Here is a 17,955-nt window from a genome sequence, read left to right as displayed (position 1 = left end):
AATCCCCTGAGATTTTGCTGGCAGTTTTTGCCAACAGTCCTAACAAACTCTTGTTTTTCAGAATCATATTACCAAATCAAGCAACAATGCAAAAGGATAAAACAGAATTAATAAAACTTCAGTAAAACAAAGACAGTAAAGACAACAGAGTATAAATACGTCGCACTTAATCACTTTGCAAAACATTCATTTGAAAATAAATGTGTAAACTCTTGTGCTCTGGCATTTCTTTCAGCATGAAAATAATTGTCAACCTATTTTTTACACTAAATGTATTTTATCTTTAAATAATCTGATTTCCTGTGGGCCCCTGCACCTGGTCATCCAAAGGTACAGAGCCTGAATTACTGATTAACGCCTGCTTTTATATACGGTTATATTTAAATAGCTGGTATTAATAAATTCTGTGGATCAGGTTACTAATTGTAAAAAAAAAAAATCTATGTAATTTAACCTTACGGATCTGTTGAAGTAAATTATCTGAACAAGCAAATGTAAACTAGATGTTACCAAATGAATCCATAGGACAGTCAGCTAATCTGGTTTATCTGACATCGACAGGTCGAGTCTGAATATCCGGGAAAGTGCAAGAAACGAGGAAGTGCAGCCGTTAAGCTAATAGCAGCAGGTGAAGTACAAGCAACATCAGCCCTTCTGCTGCTGCCACACAAACCGAGGAGCTGTTTGTTCACCTACATTCACAGCAAAATGCCCGAATTACAGAGACCGAGGTGAGAAAAGCACAGCTTGCACTGTTTAACTACGGCATGTTTCTGAGGTCACCGTTTGCTGTCCTGGTTAGCTAAAAAAGAGGTTAAATGTCAAATATTCCAACAACGTTAGCTCTTTTGGTTTTTTCATACAAGGTTTCCGTTAGCTTGTTAAATATCTCAGCTGCTCAACACCATCAAACAGCTGCTGAGGAGCTGTTTGAAGGTCTTCACACGGTGACATCCCTGCTTGTTCTTTGTGTAAATGTCAAGCTGGATGTCATGTGGAGCTGCTGTCTGAATCCTGACCAACAGGTTAGACAGAGGTGTCACATATGCGGCCCAGGACTGGCCTCCCTAATGGTTCATTCTGGTCCTGTAGGTAATTTTTAAGGTATCTCAGGTTGTTCATTATCTGTTTTTGTAAATAGATGATTCACAGCGGGAGAATTTTTGGGATGTATTTGTCTTTCCTTGCTTAAAAAAGAAAACTACATTGTTATCTATTAAATTAGGCTTCACACTGCCCATTAATTAAAGTGAGTTTGACACTCCTATGTTAGATCTGCATAAATATGTGAAAATTTATTTATAAGGCATGCTTGAAAATCCATCTTACAAAATGGTTCCCAGAGGCAACAAAAAACCAGATACCAAAAATTCATAAAACCCTGTGGTTAAAAACAAACTGGTGTGTTTTTACACTAAAGAAGTTTGTTTTTTTTATATTCTAAAAAAAAACCCCACACACAGAAGGGAAATTAAAACTCAAGCAAAATCTGGTAAAGTTTTTCTAAAATATACAGACTACAAAAGGTTGAAAAGACAAATAAAAATTAATTAGTGCCTAAAAGTCATCTTGATCAAAAGCCTGGTTGAAGTGGTAGATTTAAAATATGTGTTTCAGCAGTACAGAGTGCATACGTTGCCTCACCAGAGGTTTTAGTCCTGCACTTTGGAACAACTTACAGACTTGTGCCAAAGGCCCTGAGGGCCCCCACACCCATTTGTATGCGAGAGATAACATGTGGAAACACAAGACTTCTATGTTTAAGTTGTGTTGCAGGCTCATGATGATTGTCTTGAAGTCTCTTACATGTGCATTTGCAGTTATAATTTCAGTTAAGCTTTCAACCGTTCAATTTAATTTAGTTCTGCTGGCGCTATGTGGCAGGCAGAAATTGGCACTCTCGACCTGTGTTGGGCACATTAATGGGGAATTTTGCTGATAATGATGGATAGAATAAACCATGAGGAACTATGAGGAAGGTACCCTGCGATCAAAAATTTGTCAAAGAGTGAACATGGAACTGTTTCATCAGTGTTTTAGTAAAAATGTACCATGGCATTAATGAGCCATTGATAAAGGTCCATTGTCGTGTTTAAACCTAATTTTGATAGAAAGTTGCCAACCTGTGACACTGTTTATTGACTATTCTTTATGTCCTGGAGTTTTGTGTGTCTCAGTTATTTTTACATAAGGGCTTCAACATAGCTGCACAATTAAATACACAGTGGTGTTTTCCAGTAGGGCTGTGTTGTATCATATTATCTGTGATAATACTGGTGTAAAATTTTATGTGATATGTAAAAGTGTTACATCAAAATATTATTGTTATTGGGGTGCCACATGTTTAACGCCCCTATCGCTCACAACAGTGAGATAAGCCCAAACATGTCTGACAGTTAGTCATGTGTCAGCCTTGAAATAGAGTTACTTCAACAACCTCCAACCAACAACAGTGCTATGCAAAGTATACAAGATAACTGTTCCTGCTAGATGTGGAACTAACAAAGATGTTTTACAAGTTGAGGCAAGAACACTAGCAGCTGGTGATTTGCCACCCAAATGTAAACAAATGATCCGACCAAGCATCGCTGGAGCACTGACTAGTTACACTTCATACGGTAGGAAGAGCAAACAGTGGTTGTAAATCCATGGTTGCTCGGTGAAAAAGCGAGTCTTTAAGCAGCGGGTTAAAAAGCTCAACTACATGTGCCCAGGTGGAAAATATTTTTCGATTTTAGTATGCGATAGTAGTGTCCAAACTACTGAAGAGTTAGAAGTTTAAGTTACTTTAGGTACTTGAGGCAGTGTTGTCATTCTTTTCTTATTATCTCTAACGTCACCTTCCTATTCTCATTTGTCTTCATCATCTGAAGGATTCAAGCCATTGACACTAGCGCAAGTGATGGACTGGAGGGGTTCAAGGCACATGCTGTGTTCCAGGAAATCAACAAGAAACTGCAGGAGGTATTTATGTTACCTACATGAATGGGACTTGATTTGCGCATTTCCAGCTCCATAGTTTTATTCGTAGACTTTATAGTTCAATTTTGTCTAGTTCCAGTTAATAATTATTTTATACTGGGCTTTGGGCTGTTTTAAGCCTGCTTCCTCTCTCTTAAGTCTGCTTTTCCCATGAGCCCACATTCTTCTGATTAGCTGCCTTTGACAAATAACGGGACAGGTTTTAACAGCATTTGGGTATGGCTCAAGGATCGCCATGGCATTCACATTATACAAAGGCAGTAGTATAAAGACCTGTATAGAATGGAGAATTTAGAGGTGGAAATTTCAACATTATTTCTTACAAATGTTATTTTTTCTTCCTGGTAAATTTAACACTATAATCTAAGTTTGTTTGAAAATATATGAGAAAGAATCTTTGTTTATTTTTTGCTCCTTTGATTAATATTCCCCATGCCTTCTTCAGTGAAAATACATAAATAAATAATTAAATATGTATAATAAAAAAACATATCAGGTCTTTTAATAATATGTATTATGATTTGGTCTGTGCTTAAAAAAGAAACACAACAATTTTGTAAAAATTTTTAATAAATATTTGAATCTACCTATCCAAGCATTTACAGTCTTCCTAGGCTTGTGTTCATGTAGCTACACAGGCTTTTAGCCTTATGGTGGCACATCGGGATCCGTTCCCAAACTATCATTTTATAGCACAAAATAATAATATCAAGCTTATGGTGACTCAATCAGACAAATGGTTTCCATCAAAACTCTGTTTTTAAGCAGTTACCTTTAGGTGACCTCAATCATACAGATTCATCTCAAGCTCGCCAGCAGTGCTCTCTGCGTAATGAGTGGGATTTGTCATCAATGAGGAAATGGGAGCAAAGTTTAGTGTAATATCTCTGAAAACTGATCAGACAAACAGACTTGAGTTTTTAGCTTGGGAGCTTATCTTTATCTTATCAGAGGGAATTTGTTCTACTTTTGTATTTTCATATTAGTTCAATGTTTTTCTTTCTTTTTTTTTGTTTCTACTCAAATCCAAGTTTTGGGCAGATTAAGGATGATATTCCAAACTAGGTTATGTCATACTTTTGTCTTTGACCTGTGTTGGGCTGCAGAGTGTACTCCACAAACACATGAGTAAACAGTGCACCCTGCAGATTTAAGGCTGTTTTGTTTTCCACCAAAACCTGTCGTGCGTCTTCTACGCCCCAGAAATGTCGACTGTATTGGCTTATCTGAAAAGCTGTTTCCTTTCATATTTTAATTGCATTATTTCCATTTGTGTTTTTATTGCTAGCTGTATCATTTTGATGATTAATTGCTGCTTTCCTTGGCACCTTAATGCCACAATACACAGAAAATGGGGAAGCTCTTTCAGGCCCCAAGTCTGTAGCTCACAGACTAATCATACTGCAGGAGCATGCGGCCATGCTGCTTCAGTTCAAAGCAGATTTAATAATACAAAAGCAATTATAGGAGGCCAAAACAAACAAAAGGAGAAGGCCTTGAACCAAACCACAGAGTGAGTTATCAAATTCAGGCTTCTTCTTTAAGACTGAAGCCAGTCACCTAATACCCATGCACTAGAAGACTATGAAAACACTTATAAAAGACTAAAGTCTAGAACCCTTTCAGATCTAAAGATGATGTCAAAGACTAAATTTGAGCAAAACCTGGAATCTTGAAGATCTCTGTTTACATTACTTCAGCTAGATTACCTTTTAGATAATTTCCTGTCATGTTACAGCTGGAAATTTACAAGAACAGCTGTTGAATAAAAGGGTTTTTGGCAATAACTGTGTGTGCAATGAAAAACAGCCCAAAAGAAAAAATGTCAGAATGTGGACACAATGCTGTGTGGGGGGAAAAATGAAAAAGATCTGTTGGCTATTGAAAGTGTTTATGTGATTTAATGTTAAACTTTGCATGAGCCAAGAAGGGAAAAAAGTTTATGGATTATGATTAATAGTTGATTTTTGTTGGAATGTCAGGAATGAGGGGGAAAATGACATCTTATATCAACCACATCTTCAGAAAACGAGTCTTGATTTGCCTGTGAAACTTAAATTGTTGAAAAGCTGTTTGCTTTGAGACTGACAGCTCTATTGAAAGCAAAAACTGAAAATGGGGCAGCAGGTAATTATTGAAACAACTAATTAATAATGAAGAACTACTGAAAAACAAGTGAAGACAGCCACTCCAGCCTCCCTGTGGCTTTATATAAGTGCAATTCATCCTCCACAGCCAATCAACACTAAGAAAGCAGGAGGAGAGGAAGATAGTTGGCTAATGAAGAATAATTATCAAACATACCCTGTGATTAAAAGCAAAACTCCACAACAATACTACTAATGATAAAAACTCTACAGGGTGCCTTCTCATTTAAAGCACTTTTATTGTGTTCACTTACATGTGTATACCTCTGGGCGTTCACATTTAGCAAACATAGTTTATTTTAACATTTGAGCATCTTTATGAGCTAAACAAGAAGAGAATCACCTGCCAAAAACTGAGAGGTACCACACGAAGCTACAAATATCTCTGTCATAGTTTTAGGTTAATCAGAACACATGAAGTCTTATTTTTTATATGTTCATTAGATGACCGATGTTAGAATCCAGACACTATTATTTTATTTCCTACAAAGGCATTAATTAAATTAAATTAAAGATAATGATGGGCATAAGAATTGGGAAATGAAAGGGTGCCCCTGTGCATTTACTCTTTACATATATAAATGATGGATGTAACCTCCAGCTTTGAATTTTTTTTCCCCCCTGTTGGCCAGCAGGGCACAGCAACTCCTCTGGTTGCCAAAAGAACCTGGATAACACAGAGGTTTTTGAGAAAATAACCTTTCTTCTCAGGTGATCTATAGCCATTAAATGGCTTTCCCTGCCGATTTTATGGTCCCAGTTACTAGTTTATGGTCTTAATTAACACAACATGATGCTCATTTTGTAAAGTATGGTACACCTTATTTGGTGTAAAAAAATATATGATTAAAGCAGGATATCCTTTAGGTTATGGCTACATTGTAATTGATAAAGCTCTACCATATAAGGGTGATAAGTCTGCTCCACCCCTGGCTGATCATGCTTTATGAAAAACAGCAGAGGACTTTACAAAGTCCAACTTTTTTTACACATGCATGCACACAAACACACATCCGCTCTAAAGGTTTGCTGCTTGTGTGTGAATGGGTGAATGACTGAATGTAGTGTAAAGCGCTTTGGGGTCCTTAGGGACAAGCGCTATACAAATGCAGGCCATTTACCATTTGTGATCAAATACACAATACAATACCTAACTTTCCTCATTATGTTGCTTTTAGTTGTGATTGAACTGTAACCAGATATTATATATGAAATTAGCTGATTCCTCTTTAGAGAGTCGCAGCAGCAAATAGGACAGCAGGCAGGATGACGAGTTTATGAAATAGTGTAAACATTAATGGATTATCCACCTCCAGTTAAAAAAAACTGATTAAAAAAACCCCAAGAAGAATAAAAAGGAGAAAACATTTATATTCATGTTTTCTTTAATGGTAATTGGGCATAACGATTTACCTAACTTTTTCAAAATTGTATAAATATTCAACCTGTTTAATTTCAAATAAAGCCTCATAGTCTTTATCACTTTATAGATTTTCAGTTCCTGTGCACATTTAGCTCAAATGTAAATTTAGCCCACTCTCTTGGCTGCACCTATAGTTACCAAAGCCTGAACTGGAGTTGGACAGATTTTCCAAAGGTTTTTTTTTTCTTCACTCTCTGAACATTTTCAGTAGTTTTTCTGCCATTACCTGAAACTCTAAAGAAAATAACACATGGCTTGTCATACTGAGCATAACATCAGTGAATGTAGGCAGTAAAAGCTGTTCTTTTAAAAACTGACAACTTTATGTGGAACATTTTGTCACTGTACCGAATTTGCAAAACTTGTGATATATTTTTGATATATTTTTCCTTCAGTCACATGTAGTGGAGACTATTTTTGTTTTAAGGTATGTGAAATGTCTTTGTACAGGATGGGGAGCAGTTTGTGAAAAAGATTGGTGGAGTGTTTGCCTTCAAAGTAAAGGATGGCCCAAATGGAAAGGAGGCAACTTGGTTTGTGGACGTGAAAAACGGCAAAGGCTGTGTTCACACCGATACAGGTGAGAAAACTGAGCGGCTGTGTGAGCATGATTTAAAGTCTTCCAGTCTTCCTGTATCCGATTTAATGGATTCACGAATGACCCCTCGATCCCATTTTTGTGTTAAAATATCTCTGTCTCTTGAGGGTTAAACTGCTCCCATTCTTTTCAGTCAGTGAACAAAAACCTCTGAGCTGTAACATGTTTTTTAAACTTAGCTCTGTTTCTGTGTCTCTGCCCTGCAGATAAGAAAGCCGATTGCACCATTTCCATGTCAGACACAGACTTGTTGGCCTTGATGACTGGGAAAATGAACCCACAGACTGTGAGTATTCAGTCTTGGTACGGCCTGGAGGCTAAACTGTGAAGTGCTATAAGTGCTGTCCATTTACCATTTTCCTTTCGGCCTGTTGATACTGCAGCTGAAGTTGATTCAGTGAACTCTTTTCTTTCCATAAAGTACCAAAAAAAACCCAACCAAACAAAAACATCTTAGTCTCCTTAAATGTGCCAGTTGACTAGCTGACAGCGATCTTGAACCATTTCAAAGTCAAAAAACCTTAAACTAAAGACATTTCCGGTACATTCTATTTTATTTAATTTTGTACAAGCATGCAATATTTGTTTTTCTCAAGTCTCATTTTTGTTTTGGCTAATAAAAGTGTAACACTTACTAATAACTGATTTAGAAACATATTGAATGATTTGTGTATAAGCGTTAGTTGATAAGTCTGACATGCTGTTTCTTAGTATTGGGTGTTACCATGTTTATGTATCCACTTATGTCCCTCTGCCAGTCCAAAGGTGAGGTAGAGAGTAGTGGGTAACAGGCTGAAGGGGACTGCAGAAACTTTAACTGTCAGGTTAAGTATTATTTCCCACAAAGGATGTCTTAGGATGTCTAGTGTGAGCTTCCCACAGCTTTCCAAAAAACATTTTTACAAGATTCATTTTATAAGTTTTTCAGCCTGACTTAAAGTAAACAGCTATTAGCCACCTGGAACGGACATTTCTGCTGAGCTGCCAACTGAGAAAGAAAGTTTTTTCTCCAAAGAGTCGAACCTGCTGTTGCCAGTCTTGGAAAAAGTCCATTTGTTCATAGATGAGCTTAATTTCAGCTGTGGAACTGTGAATGAGGAGTTTGTTGTTTTGATAAACATTGTTGTCCTGGAGATTGTCTCACACCTTCAAAAAAATTAACTGGAAAAAAGAGCAAGACCAGCTGGACCAAAGCTCTGCATGTTCTCAATCATTTGATTTGTCTTGTTAGCTGTGGCCTCTCCAGCACGGCCACAGAGCTGTCCACTACCTCAGCATGTGAAAAAACCAACGTGCCCTGATGAATGTGCAGGGTCATCGGGGCGTCAGGCAAATACTCCCGGATGAAGATCAGTAATACAACAAATTTTAATGTTTACTTAAGTCAGACTTGTACTTGCACTTGTTGTTTTCACTTATTTCCAACCCACTATTCCTGAACACTGAAATGGATTTATCTTAATATTTAATGTAATCACTGCGCTCACTATTTAGACTTATTTAGGTCAGGTTTGCATGTCTGTGTGAGAAACTGGATATTCCATAACTTTTCATGCTTTTACACAGCAAATTCAACTCTTTATTCTTCATATTTAGGTGATTATTTTAACACTGAAGTCAATAAGTAATTTACTTAAATTTAGCTCAGATCCTTATTTGTTTGTGATGGCGGATTTAAAAATTGTAGTGTAGGAGCTGTTAATGTTTTTGGCATTGTGAGAGAATCGCTGCTTTAAGACGTATACTGAATCTGCTTATCCATCTCTTTAGTGTTACATGCTTCTTCTTGGTTTCTCAATCCTCTGTCTGAAACAAGCTGTTTTAGCTCTCCTCCTTTTACAGAATGGTTCTTTTGTTTGCCTGCACTATACAAACAAAGACTGAACAGCAGAGCTGTGGGGCATCTTTGCCTGCGATCACTATATTAGGTCCGCTCTGTGGTATCATATAGATCCAAAAGTAGAAAAAACTATGACACTGGGCATTTTGTGGACTTTGAAGTAGGAGCTTTTGGCTCACACGGTGTACATTCACATTCACTGTCCTCATTAGTTGAAATGTACAGAAGATAAGAAACAACGTAATAAGTTACCTTTTAGCTTTAGCTCTTTCCAAGTATGATCTGTGAATTGCGAAACTAACCCTGGAAAGCATTTACCCCTGATATGGAACCACTTTACTGGTACAACAAATGTTTAATAAGTCAATTACACTGGTTTTTAGTAACTAAGATTACAAGCTAGGAACCTTTTTAAAAACTAAACCATACTTAAAGATCCAATCCAATCCAACTTTATTTATATAACACTTTTAAAAACAACAAAGTTGACCAAAGTGCTTTCCAATAATAAAACAGAGATAGCAGTTAAAAACCATACATTAAGCATACAATGAAATCAATAAACAAAATAAATATATAATTGAAAAAGAAGATAAAAATAAATCAGTGTATATATTAAATATCAAAACATGAGTAAAATAAACAATAAGATATACAATGAATAAGATTAACAAAGTAAAAAGATTAAGAATGACCAACAGCTGACTAAAAACTGACTACAAACTGACTCTGATAATACTCCTAGAAAGCCTTTGAAAAAAAGTGTGTTTTAAAAAGTGATTTATACATTTCAAGTGTTGGGGCCAACCTAATATGGAGGGGCAGTTTGTTCCATAGTTTGGGGGCCACAACAGCGAAAGCTCGGTCCCCTCGGTGTTTCAGTCTCGACATGGGGACAGCAAGGAGTGACTGGTCAGATGATCTGAGAGACCTTTGTGGAGTGTATCGGTGTAGAAGGTCTGACAGGTAAGAAGGAGCCAGGCCATTTAAGACTTTAAAAGCAAGCAATAAAATTTTAAAATGAATTCTAAAATGGACAGGCAACCAGTGTAAGGAGGCAAGAACAGGGGTAATGTGCTCATGTTTGCGTGTCCCTGTCAACAGGCGAGCAGCAGCATTCTGGACCATTTGCAAGCGTGATAGTGAAGCCTGATCAATACCAATATAAAGTCCATTACAATAATCAAGGCGAGTGGTCACAAATGCGTGCAAAACTCTCTCCAAGTCACAAAAAGAAATAAAAGGTTTTACTTTAGAGAGCTGCCTCAACTGAAAAAAGCTTTTCCTCACCACTGTATTTACTTGTTTGTCCATTTTAAGAGCTGTGTCAAATTTTACTCCAAGGTTGGTGACAATTGATTTGACACACGATGTAAGAGGACCCAAGTCAGATGGAGGGACACCAGGTCCATTCGGCCCATATATAATGACTTCAGTCTTCTTTTCATTAAAGTTTAGAAAATTCAGAGCCAGCCATGCTCTGATATCCTTATATTATTTGTATTTTGCAGAAACAACAGTGAGAGGGGTAGAGAGCCACATATCACAAAGTGAACCAATTGTCTTTTCATTAGATTTGTCTGAAAATAAATAGGGTGGCTCTTTTGCACCTACAAGCTAAATATATATACAGTTTTGACCTTTTATGATTCGACATTTGACTTATCAGCTCCTCGTTGTTTTCCATGCAATGTGTGGAAATGCATTTGAACTATTATTACAGGTGAAAGCAGTAAATTAAGGTAGCACTCAGGTCAATTTACACTAAAAAATATCATCCAGAGACATCTACCATCAGCTCACAGCCATTTGCAGTGATTGCATGTACTGTGAGGTCCTAGAAAAGCCACTTCTGCAGTGTGTCTGCCTCTTCCTCTCTGTTTTTCCTGTTTGACATCAAAAAATGGATGGGAGAAAAACATCTATATTCCCCTCAAATCCGAACTCCTTTTGCCATAAGAGGAAAAGCTGAACTGTTGTCGAGTCTCTTTGGCACATTGGTTTGACGTCACTGGCATGGAGCGCGTCCGGTTCCACCTTACTGCAGTTACTACCCATCCTACAGCTTTTCATTTTACTTTATTTTATTTTATTGTGCGTTTTACTTTACCTCACTATATCTTTATCTTTTATTTTACTAGTTTATCTGTTGTGTCTATTTTAGAGTCGACTCTCTATTTCAGCTTCTGTTTGCTTTATTTATTTTACACATTTACTTATTTATTTATTTGATCTATGTATGTATTTTATTTATTTAGTTGCGAGTGTTCTTCAATTTTTAGAATTCAGTCAGCTAACCAGTTATAACAGACATAACGTCTGAGTAACTGGTGCGTACAATGGGGTTTCACAGGGCAGTCCCACTGGAAACACTGGTAATCGCTCTGCAACCTTCTCTAGATTTATTATAATATTATAATAATAATTATGTGCACAACTCAGTGATCCTGAATTGCCGTTTTTAAACTCTGGTGGAGGTCTTGCAGGAGTCCCAGACTCCCCCATGTACGGTATTGGTCCGCATTGGCTGAAATGAACGGGAGAGATGTTGAAATCCAGCTCGAAGGACCAAGCTGTTTAAAAAAAAAAAAAAAAAAAAAAAAAAAATAAATAAATCCCTTATGAAGTGAGACACAGAGTAACGAGTTCCAACGCATTTATTTACTTGCAAGGAAGCAAAAGCATACGTGATGAACATCTATGCAAGTGCTCACTGGGGCGAGTTTAATTTATCCACTTCTTCCAACGTTATCCTGGGAACAGATATGTGTGTGACGCTCTTACAGGGAAACAGTTACATGATGCACAAGTACATGATTCTAACCCTGCTTTGGATAACAGATAGCAGAGGAGCCACAACAAGGCCTGAGAAAAGGACAGATTAGAGGGACTGAGAGGGAGAGATGCATTCCTACAGCTTACCAAAAGGAGTGTTGCACAGCTTTAATAATTTTTCTATCAATCACAAAAGCTTAGCAGTGCAGGCTCCAGCAGTGTGTTTTCCCATTTCTGCTGTAAACTTACATGAAAGAGTGTGTGAATGTGTGTGTGAATGGGTGGATGACTGAATGTGTAAAGCGCTTTGGGGTCCTTAGGGACTAGTAAAGCGCTATACAAATACAGGCCATTTACCATTTTATTTTTATTTCCTTGAGAAAATATTTATCTCTAAAATGGTCAAGTTTTTACATCACTCGCCTGATTTTTACCTTCTGACATCACAAACATTCATTTCTCCTTTATACGCCTGTGCGCTCTGTGGAGTTTCCTGACCTTTCATAAGCTGTTGTTGCTGTTGTCCCACTTTTTCTCGGGTTGAGTTAATCTCTCACGGTAACTCTTTAAAGCCAGCAGCATGTATTTCTCTCCTGCGCTGAATGAACCATGCTTCTGATTCCAAACCATCTGATGCTTTTATATTACAGTGTATTACACTCTCGCTCTCACTCTGATTCACAGGCGTTTTTCCAGGGCAAGCTGAAGATCACAGGAAACATGGGTCTGGCTATGAAGCTTCAAAACCTGCAGCTGCAGCCGGGCAAAGCCAAGCTGTAGACGAGATGCTGGAAAGAGAACAGAGATAAACCACGAGGAATTCAACCGCAAGCCTGGTTTCAGATAAATGTTAAAAATTCTCATCACTGGACTAAAACACTCTTCCTCTTAGTGACCTCACTGACCCAAACACTGGGATTAGTCAGCAGCCTGGCCAATCTAACTGGAGAATGACATAGATGGAGAGATAATTATTTCTCTAATTAAGTCCCTGCCTGCAGGCCCTCTCTCAACAATACTATTAGTCCAACGTAGTAGAGACAGGTGCTCCCTACTTTGTGATACTAATTCAGTTCTTGTCCAATTTTTCAGTAATCTTCCCTGGTAATGAAATCTTTCAGTGTATTATGTCTAGAAATGTTTTATAAGTAGAGCAGATTGGTGTAATATTCTTCATAATAATGGATTGAACAGTCAAAGTGCCTCCTCATCTCAGATTATGGTTTCTAGGCAGAAATGTAGTTTTTTTTTTTTTTTTTTTTTAACAGTCTGCCTAACTAGTACTAATACAAAATGCATATTCTGCTCTTCTCTTATTGTATGAATCTCTAAAATATTTCTACAGAATAAACATGTCTTTGCTGGGGGTCATGATTTGCATCTTTCACGGTCCGGGTGTATTTGTATTTGGTGCATGATTCCTGCAGGTAACTTGAGGTTTCGTTAAATTTTGCTGATAAAGAAGCACAGAGCAATTTATCCATGAAATGGAACATAAAACAAGACTGAATGAACAACATGATGTTCCTTTTAACAAGAAGGCTTCTTTTATGTTCAAATGGGAATGTTGAGTTTCTGGATGTTAAAATGGAAACAGTGGCTATGCTCCAGTGTTTCTGCAGTGAAAAGAGGCTGACGTTAAAGTCTCCTGACACAGTTTAGGGGTGCCATCTGAGGTTATATCAGTGTGACTGTGCAAAAAAACGGCCCACTATTACACGGTACTTTGATGTCAATGTCAAGCTGGCCGGCCGTGTGCCTGCTCCCCCTTTGAAGGGCCCTGTACTTTTCCAGTGCTGCAGCGACCCGGTTCCAGACTGCCACGCTGTATTTTTTCCTTTGTAGATGGACGAGCGTGGCTGAAAGACAAATCTGTTAACTAGCTCTGACCCAGATTCCACTGCAGCTTTGGCTTGGCTCATGTAGTTTTCAGGTCTTACTCTGCAGTCACACTGGGGTTATTTCATTGGTCAGTAATGATTGCTTTTAGAGAATGCAGTTTCTTCTGTTTTGTTACAGTGAAGGAATTGAGAAATTTTAGACTATTTGCAAACATTTATGTAAATTAAAGGCCTAATTAATGTGAATAAAATGATAAAGAAAATTCTTGCTAAAAGAAGAGAGGAAAGTTACGATGCACTTTACCAGCTTACAAAGAAAGGTGATGGAACCTGCCACGAAAAGCACTGCTCAGACTGTAAGAACAGTTTCCAAGTTGTGGCTCTGCTCCAAGTTTGACAATGTAGCCTTAGTGAATTCACAGTCATGTGATCACATCTTTACAGCAAAACCTGCAGTATTCTAAAATCGTGCAGATAATCTAAAAACTTAGTATTTACTTTGAGCTGTGCTAGTACATGGCACAGTGGTTGGCATCATCACCTCACATGGTGCAAAAACGCCCTGGATTACAATCCACTAGTCGGTGTTGGCCTTTCTCCGTGGAATTTGCATGGGTTCTGTCCAGGTACTCTGGCTTCCTCCCACAGTCCAAAGACATGCTTGTTAGCCCTATAGCAGAGGATGGATGGATATATATCAGGAAGGGAGGCTCTAATCAAACATGTCATTCAGGTGGCAACCCGGAGGAAAAAACTGAGCAAAGTCAATTATGACAAAAACCAGAGTTCCTGAAGTTGCCACTTTTGGGTTGATCTGAAGATGGGTCAATTGCTCTAGACTACACTGCTAAAATGTTAAAAATAAACCTGTTTAAAGCCTGCTATAAAGGAAATGTTTTTGCTCTCTCTGGGTAATTCCCCTTCATCAATGAAGCAAAGAGACAGTGCAACACAAAAATGTGAATAAACATGTCATTTATTCCCGATCTTGTCACAACTGCTTATTTTATCGGAGGATAAAATATTAGATTTGCACTTCAAAGAAAGTTTTACTAATGCCACCTAAAAACAAAAAACAGGATGTTCTCAACAACTCACCTCAGTATTGCTGACATTAGACAGAAGTGAGCTTTAATGACTCATTGGCTCCTTTTTCAGAGCCTCCTGCAGAGTAAATGGACATGGACTCCAGCTGAGGTTAACAGCGGGCTGACAGCCTACACTCACTACAGATGAACGGAGGCCAGAGTTGTTTGGCCTACCGTGGGCAGCGTAGCTGTAATGATGCACTTGATCTCCTGACATCAAGCAGTGAGATTTTACACACTGTACCTTTAAGAACTAAATGTTTCATTTTTAGGGGGTTGCAAAGACTTATTAATAGGGTAGATGGTAACACAGCCAACTGTCTGCTAGATGTCACCTCAACTTATTGAAGTCGCTGAACTTGTCCAGTCAAGTCAGTTATCTCTCTCTGTAAATTGAATTAGTGCTAACAAGTAAATTATTTTTTTTTAATTATTAGCACCAACCTGCATCTATCCGTACCTAGCCTTAGTTGTATGCTGTTAACTTAGCCCTCCATCCTCTTTTTTTTTTTTCAAAGACATTACCTGTGACACCCAGCACATACAGTCAAAATGACCACTGTGATGGTGAGCCCTGTTGTCTCTGTCACGATCTCTGTGGATGACATTTGTTGATTTTCCACCTTTATTTCTATGCAGTCCTAAATCAGTGACTGCATCACTTAAAGCTATAAATTATATTCCATGATGTCTCTGCTTGCTCTGTGGTCACTGTGACCCTGACCTGAATAAAATGTTTGCTACTTTGTACCAGTTACGTAACACAGCTTGTGTATGGGCCATTAATGTCCTGGAAAATAATTATCTGCTGCAAGAACGGTATGTTTTCAAAAAGCTCTCCTAGGTTTGTTTGGAAAGAGCAGGGTGTTTGAAACCTTCAGCACCCCCACCCCACCGCTATCACCACCACAACACCAAAAAATAAAGTGGTGATTGGTGTGTTTGATAAATACTACATGATGTAATAATTCTCATTCTTGAGAATGAGAATTGCTTTTAATGGTAATGGTCCAAAGCAGCTTTAGTGGACACTTGTTTGGGTGGGACTTGAATCCCTTTTTTTGTGGAAGACCTTAAAAATCTCTTTGGATTGGGGGTGTTATCCTAATAAAAGATGAAAAGGATAAGTTTAAAAGAATGCAAACGGGATCTCAGCTGTATGCAAAAAAGAGCAATCACTATCCCAGCTGCAATTTATAAACAAAACGTGCTGAATGTGTTTGAATGCGTCCACAATTAAATGCAGCAGGCGTACTAATGTTTATCAGAGTATATGTCCCAAGATTCCTTTATAATCTTACCCTACAACTTGTTCAAAGAGTCATAAAATGCATCTGTTGAAAGGGACATTGTTTAGAAGACTGAACATGTTCCACTGCACTAGTGGAAAATTACTTAAAACCATGTCCCAGCGACCGGAGCCCATCTGAGGGGAAAACAGCCTGCCAAATAATGTGATGAGTAATAACTAGAACATGGACCAGAGTGTGTTTTCTCCGATTTCAAGAGCAGAATCGAGGCTGTAAACCCAATTCTTCCCCCTCCCTTTTTTTTTATCTTGAAATCAGCAACTCATGTGATCACTAAGTGAGACTCCCAAAACCACATCAGGCTTGCTACAACCACAAGAGGCCCGGTATCTTTCAGTGCAGCGTGAGCATTCATCACTGCCTTTATTCTTGTCTGCACTCAGCATCTGCAGTTCCAGCACCAATAGCCTTAGTAGATTCATATTGTGAAGTCTGTTAGGCAATGCCAAAATGTAAGGTGAATTAAGGGTGATTTGGACAGTTGTGTAAGTGTTCATGTCATTTTTAAAAAATTAGCCCAGAACATGTTACATTCCTGTAATACAGAGGAGGATGTGGATCCATTTGAGGAGTAATGAAAATGATATCATGTTTCAACTAAGCGTGGCGTGACCTTTTGTGTAAACTGACCTTAAAAGCCTTTTTTATGTAACTTTGAGTTACATGGGTGGAGGGTATCTTCAGCACATCTTATCACCAATTTAGGTCAGGATAAGCTTTTTTATTACACAACTTAATTCATACTTTAATGTAATTTCACAAGCAGATACTAATAACAGTCAAACATAAAGGCACGTTTCCTGGTTTTGTTGCAGTAATATATATAATCACATGCTTTTGCAGCTAGGCTTAAAAAATGATTTCTACTTATAAGGTGAGAAAATAATTCACCCTACCATTTTGAACCAGAATTTTGAAGAATTGATGAAGCTGTTGATTCTGTAGATGTCCTTGAAATGGATAAATCCCTCACTTATGTATGTGACATGATTCACGTCTATGTAATGGAGAGTATTTTTGTTATATTTCCCTTTATAACAGATATAAATAACCTCAATTAGTACCAAATATCCTTGAAAGATCCTAAAAGTCAACAGATGCATACCAACTACTTTCTAAAAATTAAAGTGAATGTTCCAGTCCTGTCATTTTCAGTTCTCCCAAACAATCTCTCCTTTTTAAAGTGAGGTCTTCTGGTAGAAAGTGGTACCTCACCACCTAATAAAACACTTGATGTTGGCTTTTCCCCATAGACTGTATATAAAAAATCAAATCAATGTAATATTTTAAGTCTGTGGTCAAGACAACCTTATAGAGTTCAAACCAAGCAACAGAATGGATAAGAAAGGTCATATGAGTGACTTTGAATGTGGCATTGTTGCTGGTGCCAGATGGGCTAGTCTGAGTATTTCAGAAACTGCTGATGTGTTGGGATTTTCCTGCATAACCATCTCTAGTGCTTAAGAAAAAAAAATGTTCTGAAAAAGAAAAAAACCCCAGTGATTGGCATTTATTTTGGACAAAAATGCTTTGTTTATGTCTGAGGTCAGAGGAAACTGGTCAGATTGCTTCAAGGAAAGGAAGGCAAGGGTAAGTCAAATAACCACTCTTTATATACAAGGGCATGAAGAAGAGCATCTCTGAACACACTCTGTTGAACCTTGACGCTGATGGACAAGAGGAACAGAAGACCACGGCCAGGTGCCAGACCTGTTAGCTGAGGAAACAAGAAACACAGGCTAAAGTTCACTTAGGCTCACCAAAGTTAGATGAGGAGATTGAAAAAACATTGCCTGGACTGATGAGTCTTAATGCTTCTGTGGGTAGGGTCAGGGGCTGTTTTTTCCACAGAACTGCCCTAATTATTTGTGGCATAGATTCAGCAAGATACTGGAAACATTCCTCAGAGATGCTGGTCCAAATTAACACAGTATTAACAAACACTTGCAGC

At 38.0% G+C, this 17,955-nt stretch overlaps 1 protein-coding gene across 1 annotated transcript; it reads left to right on the top strand.

Annotated features, from left to right (window-relative positions):
* Positions 1-569: 569 nt before the first annotated feature.
* scp2b (sterol carrier protein 2b) lies at positions 570-13,134 on the top strand. Its single transcript, XM_031757879.2, has 5 exons — positions 570-731; positions 2,874-2,964; positions 7,003-7,132; positions 7,357-7,436; positions 12,450-13,134. Exons 1-5 carry the CDS (start codon positions 709-711, stop codon positions 12,543-12,545), a joined length of 420 nt encoding a protein of 139 aa, XP_031613739.1. The 5' UTR covers positions 570-708; the 3' UTR covers positions 12,546-13,134.
* Positions 13,135-17,955: the final 4,821 nt, after the last annotated feature.

This window comes from Oreochromis aureus, linkage group 23 (assembly GCF_013358895.1).
Source record: "Oreochromis aureus strain Israel breed Guangdong linkage group 23, ZZ_aureus, whole genome shotgun sequence".
NCBI classification, from domain to species: domain Eukaryota; kingdom Metazoa; phylum Chordata; class Actinopteri; order Cichliformes; family Cichlidae; genus Oreochromis; species Oreochromis aureus.
This window is presented reverse-complemented; position numbering and strand designations above follow the sequence as displayed.